The following is a 12,500-nucleotide window of genomic DNA, read 5'->3' as shown; positions in this document are numbered from 1 at the left end:
AAAGTCTTCTGTAAGAGTATAAGAGATCTGAACAAGTGTGTATGAAAGGTGCCAGACAAAGCAAGAAAGAAAAATAGAAGAAGAAAAAACCATCCCATCAACTGATTTTTTGGGTTGGTTTTTTTTCTTCTATTTTTCTTTCTTGCTTTGTCTGGCACCTTTCATACACACTTGTTCAGATCTTTATCGTATAATTCAAACACTTGAAACACTTCAATTCAAAGGCGTAGCATTCCTGTGAAATGACAAAACCTTGTGTAGTGGTTAAAAAAAATTTTTACTGGACAGCCATAAAATATTTATCAATCTTTATTAATATTATTATTATATTATTATATTTATTAATCTTTCAAACTTTTTATTAATGGCAGAAATTGTCTTTCATGACACAATACATAGATGCTGGTGATCATTTTAATGACAAAGGTATAAATCTGTTAAGTTGACCCAGTTTAGATTCTACATGTATTTATCAAACTATGGCAGAGTCCTTCAAAGTCTGCCTATTAGGTCATGTCACATTTATATAACATGATTGACACAGTAACAATTGCGGGCTAGCCTATAAATAGGATGATAATCACATTCTTTCCACCAAAATAAATATCCCAACCTGGCTATCCAATAACTGATTCCATCTTGTTTTCCGGTAACAAAAAAAATCGCTTTCTGGTTTCTTTAGAGTAAGCCTTTCCTACACCATGATTCTAACATCATCAATTTAGTTTGATTTTCCGTAATATACTGTGATTGCCTAGCAAAATCTTTTACAAGTACAATTTGTATTGTCCGACGGGTTAAATTCAGGGGCTGATTAAAGCTATCGATATATTGATTCCCTCAAATCAAAATATTCATTGTAGCTTAAGATGTACAACACGTATTTCAATGCTTAAATAAAACATGGAAATAAAGAGGTAATTTTAAGTAATTTTAATCATCCTCAAATTATCTGCTGAGTTTATCTGCATTGCCATTTTCTGCAAAGGAAACTCAAGGGAAGCTATGAATATGTAACCACAAGTAATCGGTGATTTGCACAGCAATTTTGTACCATCATATTATTTTGAATTTTTCATTGTGTGTCCCAAAAAAATGAAGTGGATATTTTCTTTTAGTTATAGTATTTGATAGAATTTTGCAGAATTGTTTTAAAATAGTTACTGATTTATGTGTCCATAAAATTTTTGTCAGATTCCAGCCATTATCTAAGTAGCTACAAGTCATCACAGTTTGGGCCCTCCATTTTTTTTTAAGGGGGAGGGGAGAGGGTCACGAAAACAAAATGCAGCATGGATGCTAAGTAAGAAAATGCTGGTTAAGAGAAACAAAGGTAACAATTTTAAAAGTAATGATATCTTGCCATGATTTGTATTGTAACATAGATTTTCTACTTAAAAACAAAGGATCTCTCAAATCATTATACTAACTTGTAGACTGTACCTTTGCCATTTTCATTTCAGGAGAGTTGAGATCAGTGGTTTTGAACCAATCAGTGATAAGTTTTACAATCAGGGGATGAAACTCTGTCTTTGTTCCAAAGGCTTTAGCTATGCCTGAAATTAAAAAATATAAAAATAAATTGCATTTCAATTCGGTGGTCCCATATACAACCTGATAATCCACATCACAATGATGTTGAAAAAAAAAAAAAACAAGCATGAAGTTGCACAGGATGGGTTTTTTTCCTTGCATTTTGATTTCTTGCTTTGTCTGGCAGTGCTTCTTTCACACTCTTTCAGATCTTTATCTTACACCAGTGCCAGTGGAGCTACTCAAATGTCTTCGTCCTGGTCCTCTCTTGTTCAATGTTTATGTTGTGTAATTCAACAGAAAGTTCAAAGAATGAAACACATACTCTTGTGAAGAATGTACGCATTAAAATCATCTCAATTATCAAATAACCTCTGTGGTGTAATGGTAGCACATCTAACGAGTAATCAGGAGGTTTGAGGTTTGATCCCCAGTTGAGCAGACGTTTTTGGGGGATGTTTTTTGGGGTTTTTTCCTTGGATTTTTCTTTCTTGATTTGTCTAGCATTGTTTATACAAACTTTTTCAGATCATGTTCAGATTAAATGAAACATTTGTATTTTGCACCGATTATCCACCAAAGAAATTCGTAAATTTGTGAAGAAAATATTACGCATGAGTAATATATTTTTCACATTGTTTCATTTTTTAAGAAAGCGTGGCTTATCAGGTTCAGGCATTGGGCTAAATAATTGCATTCACAACCACATTAATCATTTTCATTAGTCGCGAACTCCATTACCTTCTCATTCCTTTCAACGTGAGTGACATCTATCTTATATCAATAACATTATTTAGAGAGTGGTGAGGGGTTGCCTGGGATCAAAAAAATACTGATGAAAAGATGAAAGTGAAAAGGCTTGGGATGGGAACATTTCAGAAAATGGATGTTTTGGGGACAAAGTCTTCATCAGCTAAACAATAAACTAAGGAATGATGAAAAACAAAATGTAGTAAGAATAGTAGCATCTGTATTCTTTGGTGGTTGAAGTATGAATGAAACATTAGCGTGGCATCGGTTTGTGAGTAGGGAGTCCCGAGAGTGAGATTGGAACGATAAGGGCAGGTCAGCATATGAGAGACGGGAACTTTCTAGAATTTAATGGAAAATAAAAGACATAATAGAAACTTAATATCATTATTCTACTACTACTACTACTACTACTACTCCTACTTCTAACATCACATTTCTTCTTCTTCTTCTCCTCCTCCTCCTCCTCCTCCTCCTCCTCCTCCTCCTCCTCCCCTCCTTCTCTTCTTCTCTTCTTCTCTTCTTCCTTCTCTTCTCTCTCTTCTTCCTTCCTTCTCTCTTCTCTTCTTCTTCTTCTCTCTCTTCTCTCCTCCTCCTCTCTCTTCTCCTCTCTCTCCTTCCTTCTTCTCTCTTCTTCTTCCTTCTCCTCCTCCTCCTCCTTCTTCTCCTCTCTCCTCCTCTCCTCCTCCTCCTCCTCTCCTCCTCCTCCTCCTCCTCCTCTCCTCCTCCTCCTCCTCCTCCTCCTCCTTCCTCCTCCTCCTCCTCTCTCTCTTCCTCCTCCTCTTCTCCTCTCTTCCTTCCTCCTCCTTCCTCCTCTTCTCCTCTCTTCTCTCTTCTCTTCTTCTTCTCTTCTTCTCTCTTCTCTTCTTCTCTCTTCTTCTCTCTTCTTCTTCTTCCTTCTTCTTCTTCCTCTCTCTTCTCTTTCTGTTCCGATCTGCAGGTTGCCATAACTGAATGCCACATCTCTATGTTGGTCACGCATCATCTTCCTCCAGGCCCAGTTCTTTCATATCATCCTTTACCTTATCCCACCACCTAGTTTTTGGCGTCCCTTTTTCCCGCTATTTGTAAGTCCAATATTTTCCTTCCCACGTACTCCCTCTCTCGTCACTTTACATATCCGAACATTTCAATCCATCTTCTCTTATCTTTCTTGATAAATTCTTCACTGCAGGACCTTTAGGGCCTTGCTATTACCTTCAAATGTCATATCATCATGTGTGGGACCGATACCACCAGATGTCAGGACATGAGTGTACGTCTTGGAGAAAAGGGCAACTTCCCCTGAAATGGCGTCTAAGTCATCAGGAATGACTGAAATCTGTTGATCCAATAGAAAAAGAAAGGAAGAGAATATTATCAAATTTTCACAAACGATTATTTTTGTCATGACTAAAGAAGAGTTTTGGTTCAAAACGTCTCATGTTGTATATTTGTTCTTTTTTTTTTTTGAGCTGTTTCAGTTACATATTCTTTTTTACATCTATAAAATTTCAATGGGAATAAATATCATATTGAATACTAATTAATATCATAGATGTTCAAATCAACACTTGCCTTTTTAACTTTGACTCCTACAGAAAAGAGGCCTTTGCTCAGAAAATGAGAATTGGAGTCTAAGGTATGTCCCTTCAATATTTCATCCCCAATGACTGAAAAAAGTAAAACGAAAGTTCCATGAGTATTACATAAAATATAATTTTAGAGGGCTATTTTTTTTTTTGTAAGCACAACATAGCTTATTCATCCCACCAAATACTTATATAACAGGAAAAGGACAAAGCATGACGGTTGTTTAAAGGACTTCTTTGGGATGTGTTTACATTCTGTGCATCAATGTCTGCAGAACACTTTACAACTTTACATAACCCATGAGAGAGAGAGGGAGGGAGAGAGAGAGAGAGAGAGAGAGAGAGAGAGAGAGAGAGAGAGAGAGAGAGAGAGAGAGAGAGAGGGAGAGAGAGAGAGAGAGTAAGTGTTGAATGGAAATCTGCTGACCCAGCTCCATTCCAATGGTGTTGTCTCTTAATTAGTCAACTGGCTGTTGAGCAATGAATTGCTGTCATTAGGAGGTGGGTAATTTAGACTTTGAGAGTTTGGAGTATAGAAGTATAAACTCTTATATTTTGTAATACTGTTCAAGCCAGTATTGGGGACACAGATTTATTGGGATGATTTCTTGGGAACTGAATTTTTTATTTATAAAAAGTCATAACCTTTCCAATTCCCAGCTGCTTAATTGGGACAGTCCGTCTATTAATGGAGACAAAATTTGACAATGGCTATTACACCACAGGGACCACTGAGGTTAATCAATTATCAAAGGGTAAGAAAATTTTGCTTTGACCTCTATTTCCACATTCATTCTTACAAAGCGAAATACATAGAGAAAGATGAAAACATGCTCTATCATTTTGAATATATGAATGAAAGTGAGTAATTAAGGAGCAAACATTGATACATGGTGCAAGGTCTTGCACAAGATCCTGAATGCAATTTATTTACTTTCTGATCTTTAACCAGCATTGTGCATTGTAATCAGAGATCACGTGATAGACAATATCCAACAATACAATAAAAACAGCTTTTTTCAGAACGTACCCTTTTGGAGCTTTGAATCTAATGACATGGAGTGACTAACTAGATTTTGGGATGCTAGCGATCCTAAATATATTTTGGTTCTGCATGGCACAAAAATGATCTAGTAATGCAGGATTATATTACAAATCTTATTGCAAATTATGACCATTTGTTCTCTTATACTAAAAGTCATTTTGCCATGACAAGATAATTTTGAGTTACCATAAACTATACATTTGACCCAGTGGGACTGAAGAAACAGGAACCAAAAATAAAAGAAAAGCGTAATTATGAGCAACTCACCAATGATGCCTGCCGTAACAGATTCTGAGCTAGTCACATCACAACTTGTGCTTGACATTCTTAATGGCCCGAATGGTATATGCCTTCTAATCACGTCCAGTCTTTTAACACAAACTGGCGATGAAAACCTATTCATATGGACATATAACTAGACAGCTGCAAGCTTATAAATCATCACAGAAAAAAACAGGATGTTCTGAAACTGTTAAACATTCGTCACTGGTCTGTGTAAGACAAAAGAAGTAAAACCTTTGTCATTTATTTTAATAGCAACTATATACTATAAAAAAAAACATGGTGAAATTAATTGATGAATATAGACCATTCAGTTAGGTTAATTCAAAGCTGCATTGGGACAGTATATAGTTCTGCAGGAATATTAATTCCAATTAAATTCATTATCACAGTGTCTATAGTAGAATTTAGCTATTCCCAACGGGTGTTGTGAATTGTAGAATTAGGCTTTTCCCAACTGGTGTTTACTTTTGTATGTTAGCCTACAAGACCAAGGCTGTGGGATTTTACATAGTCACATGAACGGATTTCATTGTTTAACTTCACTATCATCAAGCATTAGGTAGCTAAAGGGGGTCACTGATTTTATCTTGATTTGATTGTCTTGTATATTAACTTGTAGCCAAGATGGCAGGAAATATTGTAAAGTCCTAGTAGTAAGAGCACTAAACACCGCTATTATTATTAACAAAGAGGTAATTCGGACTCGAGTCTGAATAGTCTCCCGTGGCTATTCGGACTCCAATGTGAGTGTGCATACAGAGGGGAGTACGTAGACAATAATGGCAGTAGGTAGAGGGTGGAACTGATAAAGAAATAAAAAAAAAGAGCTCAGAATAAATTCTGTTTTGCTCATATCACACTGACTCAGCTCATACGCCTGCTTTGGACTGTAGAAGGATTGTTGCTTGTCTCACACTATCACAATCACAATGTTTTTTCTTTGTCCTGATTTTATTGGGACATGGTATTATGTTGTTAGAAAAGCTTTTCATTTATCCTTTCATTTATACCACAGTTACTTTGACTTTTGTTACTTTAGAACAGTTTTAACTCGTTTTTTTTAAATTTCTATCTGGACTTCCAATTGATCTATGATTGTGTCTTTCTCGTTAGCGGGGTTGGACCATAGTCATAGTAGCTAAATTCGTAATTTTGATTTGCATTCATTTGATATATAATTTATCAATCCTAATTACAATATTTAAAAAACAAATGAACTATACTACCATGGGATACTATTCAGATGAGTCTGAATAATTTGTTGATTGTACATGCGCAATGGAATTTGAGTCCCAATAGCCATGGGCATGGGAGACTATTCAGACTCGAGTCCGAATAGCCGCAGACGAAAAAGACCTCTCACTCACACCTCTCAATTCTTGCCCTTAAATCTATTTCGTACTCTTCTATATTCTCACGGTCAGAGACCATTGATAATTAATTTCATACATAAACATACCTCCAAGTGATTACATAAGTGAGAAATCAAGAAAACGAAAGTTGAGTGTTGGATGTTGATGTCATGTAACCTTGGACTTTCACCTTTGACCTCTCTATTGGTCAGAATCAGCGTGGGTGCGCAACCGGATGCGCGGGTTGACGGAGGTAGGAAACAATAACAAACCAACATGGTTGCCATTACCTCCACCATCATTCTCGCTCACGGTTTGTGGAAAGCACTTCATTACAGGCACGTAATAGTGAATCTAGTTTTTGTTTTGAACATTTCTATTATTATTCTTTGTAAATTGACCCATATTAAAAGAAACATACAAACAAAACAGGCATGACCAGTCACTAACAATGCCGTGTAGTGTGTAGACAGTAACACAGTACGGTGAACATGACTGACACTGGGATCGGAATGTCGGAACCCATGAGTCGTTCGCAACTCTGCCTCACGTATTCATTTAATCAGTCAATTTAATTTTTATTAAGCTTGCGTAAAACATACAAACAAAAAAGACATGACCAGTCACTAACAATGCAGTGTAGTGTGTAGACAGTAACACGGTACGGTGAACATGAATGACACTGGGATCGGAATTTCGGAACCCAGTAGTCGTTCGCAACTCAGCCTCGCGTACTCATTTAATCAGTCAATTTAAATTTCATTTAGCTTGCCTATTCTTCAAGTTTATGATATATTCACTTTTCCTATTTAAAAAGGGTAATCCAAACAGACCATAAAAACGATTTTATAATAAGCCGACTTCAACTTCCATCACTTACGACACGAACTTATTTTGGGTGGTTTTTTTTAACAAAACCGTTTGACTCAAACTAAAGCTTCGGCATTGGATAAGGAGCGAGGTCCCTGTTGCCATCTTGCTTAGTTTATACAGAGACTGGGTTGCCAGCTTGGCTGTTCTTGATAAATAGTAGTAAATAGCACAACCTTGTGCAATGAGAGATAGAGAGAGAGAGAGAGATTTTGAACAAAAAACGAATATCTCTCTCTCTCTCTCTCTTACCCTCTCTCTCTCTCTCTCTCTCTCTCTCTCTCTCTTGCCCTATCTCTCTCTCTCTCTCACTCCTCTCTCTCTCTCTCTCTCTCTCTTCTCTCCCTCTCTCTCTCTCTCTTCCTATTTCATCTGTCACACTGTTTGACAATCTTCTTCACCTGGCTCACTTGTACTTGTAATATCGGTGTAAGGTAAAATTTTGAACAATTATTATTATTTATAAAATGCAGAAACTTTGCAAATAAACCGAGAGACTAGATATTAATTCGATTTGAAAAGTGGAACACAAAAGGAGAATTTGCGAATACCCGGTCCAGACATAAGCGTCATGGTCTTATTTATAAAGTGCAGAATCTTTGCAAATAAACGGATAAAATAGAGATTAATTCGATTCGAAAAGTGGAACACAAAAGCAGAATTTGCGAATGCCCGGTCCAGACATAAGTGTTATGGTCTTATTTATAAAATCTAGAAACTTTGAAAATAAACGGACAAGATAGAGATTCATTCGATTCGAAAAGTGGAACACAAAAGCAGAATTTGCGAATGCCCGGTCCAGACATAAGCGTTATGGTCTTATTTATAAAGTGCAGAAACATTGCAAATAAACGAATAAGATAGAGATTCATTCGATTCGAAAAGTGGAACACAAAAGCAGAATTTGCGAATGCCCGGTCCAGACATAAGCGCTATGGTCTTATTTATAAAGTGCAGAAACTTTGCAAATAAACGGATAAGATAGAGATTCATTTGATTCGAAAAGTGGAACACAAAAGCAGAATCTGCGAATGCCCGGTCCAGACATAAGCGTTATGGTCTTATTTATAAAGTGCAGAAACTTTGCAAATAAACGGATAGACTAGATGTTATTTCGATTCGAAAAGTGGAACACAAAAGGAAAATTTGCGAATACCCAGTCCAGACATAAGCGTCATAGTCCTATTTATAAAGTACAGAATCTTTGCAAAGAGACGGATAAAATAGAGATTAATTCGATTCGAAAAGTGGAACACAAAAGCAGAATTTGCGAATGCCCGGTCCAGACATAAGCGCTATGGTCTTATTTATAAAGTGCAGAAACTTTGCAAATAAACGGAAAAAATAGAGATTAATTCTAATCGAACAGTGGAACACAAAGGCAGAATTTGCGAACAACCGGTCCAGACATAAGCGTTATGGTCTTATTGATAAAGTGCAGAAAATTTGCAAATAAACGGATAAGATAGAGATTAATTCGATTCGAAAAGTGGAACACAAAAGCAGAATTTGTGAATACCCGGTCCAGCATAAGCGTCATGGTCTTGTTTAAATGAAACAATGCCATTTAAAAAAATATATGGTCAATGAGTAATTAAGCTAAATATGCGGAGTTCAAATAGATAACTTGATCTGTGAATTTTTTTAATAATTAGCTGTTTTTATTCTCCATCATTTAGGTTATGTGATTAAGTTTATAACTGAAATACAAACTTTATCTCACTTATCAATGTTTTGCAATAAAGGAGAGTGTGAGTGAACCTGAGCAAAGGAAATTATTTGAGAGTGATATTTATCATGCTTTTCAGTTTGTAGTTGAATTCTAGAATGGATTCTTTATAGTTCTCATTGATTGTATGTCAGTATGTCAGTCTTTAGGACACCGATTACCCTAATGCGGCCACAATTTACAATGTGACGGCCACAAGCCCGTTAAACGCAGAGTGGGGTATTGTAGGATATCTGTCTCCTATTAAAATACATTCCTGTGTTGGATTTTGGATTAAATTCATGTCTTCTTCGGATTTTGGGATATTTAATTTTCATGGATTGTGATTGTGATTTTCAAGACTATTAATGTAAGTAAACGCCCAAATAGATATTTTTATTCATTTATTCTTTATTTATTTTTTTTAGTTTTGTTTTGTTTTGAAGCATTTATTATAAGAAATATTGAACATATGCACTTATACACCAAAGACTATATCCTTTCAACTGCTTATTATTATTATTATTATTATTATTATTATTATTATTATTATTATTATTATTATTATTATTATTATTATTATTATTATTATTATTATTATTATTATTATTATTATTATTATTATTATTATTATTATCATTATTATATAATAATAATAATAATAATAATAATAATAATATAATAATAATAATAATAATAATAATAATAATAATAATAATAATAATAATAATAATTAATAATAAGTGCATTGAGTGAAATCCCAATCATGGTTGCCCAAATTCAACTGGCGCTAGACTCCCGACTACCTGTCTAAACGAATATTGTTTGTACGAAACATACAACTACAATTTCAATATCGGGGCAGAAAATATATGTTTTGTTTTATGAAATTAAAACAGTAGTCCCACATTGTTCTTTGATGTTATTTGTGGTTGCATTTGCTTTGAAACTTACACATTATATTGTGTTACATTGTTTACAAAATATTTCTGGTACTCGTATGCATGTGTAGTCAACGGACCACCGGTCAATCGTGTTCTTTATTATTTTATTATTAATTTTGGCTTGACATCTTACATATGTGAATTTGACAGGTTGTTATGGATGGTAATTATAACATTAAGTGATTTTTAAACATTTTTACGGCGTTTTAAATGTCTTTCTTGCATTCATTGCCGAGCACCTCCACTTTTCTGTTACTATTTTAACGATCAGCTGATTTTCTCTTGCCTCCCCTTTAATTTCGCGGACTTTTTTCAGAACGAGGCGTGGGAGTGGCTAATTTGAGTCGACCAGAGAGTCGTCAATATATATATATATATATAAACAATGACGCCCAACCGACGTGCACTTATTTGCAGGTCTGATAACCCAGTTCCTTATCGGCTCATTGTTGTACTGGAAGTCTAAAAAAAAATAAGCAAAATATTGTCCATTACAATAATGTTAAACGTGGCCCATAAGTGGGTTCGGTTGTCAGACCTGCATATATGTCGCGTCCAACACAAATTATGAACATCTTATCTTATTTATCATCATAGGTCTCACAATTATGGTCTGATTTTGTCACTGACCTTTTGCATATGATTATGATGATTATTATTATTATTATTATTATTATTATTATTATTATTATTATTATTATTATTATTATTATTATTATTATTATTATTATTATTATTATTATTATCATTATTATCATCATCATCATCATCATCATCATTATTATTGTTGTTGTTGTTAATGATAATCAAGGAATTTATTCGTTTAATTCTATGATGATAATAATAATAATAATAATAATAATAATAATAATAATAATAATATAATAATAATAATAATAATAATATAATAATAATAATAATAATAATAATACCTACCTACCTGGATACCTCTGTATAGAGCTTTTAGACTTGGTGAAGTCTCCTTCGCTCCTCCTCATCTATTAATGATTGGACAAATTTTTATAATTGAACTTGTTTCCTAGGGTGTTGCTTATCTCCAACTCTGCTTTGAATTTATTCAAATTTTTTGCTGATACTGTGGTTTCTTGCAGTTTATTCCAGTTATTTACAATTCTAGATGAAAAAAAAGTTCCTTCTTTCATTTGTTTTAAAACGTTCTTTTTTCAGTTTCTTGCTGTTTCCTCGTGTCTGAATGTTCTTGTTTAGTTTAAGGAATCCTGCCTCTACCCTGTCTATTCCCTTTACTATTTTATATGTTTGGATCATATCTCCCCTTCTTCTCCTGTAATCTAAGGTCGGGAGATTTAATTCTTTCAATCTCTCACAGTAGGTTTTGTCTTTCAGGTGTGTGTTAAGTTTTGTTGCTCTCCTTTGCACTCTTTCCAAACAGTCTTTGTCTCCCTCAAACTTCGGATACCATATGCAGTTAGCATATTCCAGCTTTGATCTAACCATAGTCTTGTAGATGGTAGTCATGTGTTTTGTTTTCAGATTCTTGAAATTTCTTTTCACTATTCCGAGTGTTTTACTAGCCTTAGATTGAACATCTTGAATTTGCTTCTTGAAGTTTAGCTTCCTATCAATAAATACTCCTAGGTCTTTTTCCCCATTGGATTTCTGCAGGGGTTTTTCTTTCATTATATAGTTTGCTTCTCTGTTGTTTTTTCCTAGGTGAAGAACTGCACATTTATCTACATTGAACTCCATCTGCCATATTTCGGACTATTCTTCAAGCTTTTTCAAATCTTGTTGTAAGGTGTTTCTTTCTTCTTCTGTATTAGCTACTCCATAGAGCTTAGTATCATCGGCAAAGATTTTACATTTAGATGATAGATTGTCTGGCAAGTCATTGATATAAATCAGGAAGAGAACTGGCCCCAGTACACTTCCTTGTGGAACTCCACTTGTTACCAGTCTCTCTGTTGATGCTGTTCCATTCACTATCACTTTTTGTCTTCTATCTTTGAGGAAATCTCGGACCCATTTGACTGTCTGATCATTAATTTGATACTGTTCCAATTTCCTGATTAGGCGCCATAATAATAATAATAATAATAATAATAATGATAATAATAATAATAATAATAATAATAATAATAATAATAACAATAATAATAATAATGATAATGATAAATAATAATAATAATAATAATAATAATAATAATAATAATAATAATAATAATAATAATAATAATAATAATAATAAAATAATAATAATAATAATAATAATAATAATAATAATAATAATAATAATAATAATAATGATAATAATAATAATAAATATGTTTTGTGTAGTTTTTGTTTTTGTCTTATCAGCGGCGGTAAAAGGAGGAAAATGGATAATAAAAGATTCTAATTTTGCAATTAAAAGTGCCCAGAAAAAAAAAAGAAATAAAAATAATACACAAGCGACCGGTTCAA

At 34.0% G+C, this 12,500-nt stretch overlaps 1 protein-coding gene across 3 annotated transcripts in view; it reads right to left on the bottom strand.

The window, feature by feature from the left end:
* Window positions 1-6,742, bottom strand: part of LOC144978664 (FAD synthase-like) — a 33,449-nt gene extending 26,707 nt beyond the window's left edge. The window contains exons 1-5 of one of the 3 annotated variants that reach the window (XM_078925003.1): window positions 6,644-6,742; window positions 5,167-5,294; window positions 3,841-3,935; window positions 3,481-3,604; window positions 1,444-1,556 (exon numbers count right to left, since the gene is read on the bottom strand). In XM_078925003.1, coding sequence (XP_078781129.1) covers window positions 1,444-1,556; window positions 3,481-3,604; window positions 3,841-3,935; window positions 5,167-5,224 — 390 coding nt within the window. In that variant the 5' untranslated portion in view covers window positions 5,225-5,294; window positions 6,644-6,742. Of the gene's footprint in view, window positions 1-1,443; window positions 1,557-3,480; window positions 3,605-3,840; window positions 3,936-5,166; window positions 5,391-6,551; window positions 6,612-6,643 lie in introns of those variants that run through there. The other 2 variants (XM_078925000.1, XM_078925002.1) reach the window with 2 other exon arrangements.
* Between the last annotated feature and the right edge of the window lie 5,758 nt (window positions 6,743-12,500).

This window comes from Berghia stephanieae, chromosome 8, assembly GCF_034508935.2.
Source record: "Berghia stephanieae isolate SIO BIC M18660-M18661 chromosome 8, UCSD_Bste_1.3, whole genome shotgun sequence".
NCBI lineage: Eukaryota > Metazoa > Mollusca > Gastropoda > Nudibranchia > Aeolidiidae > Berghia > Berghia stephanieae.
This window is presented reverse-complemented; position numbering and strand designations above follow the sequence as displayed.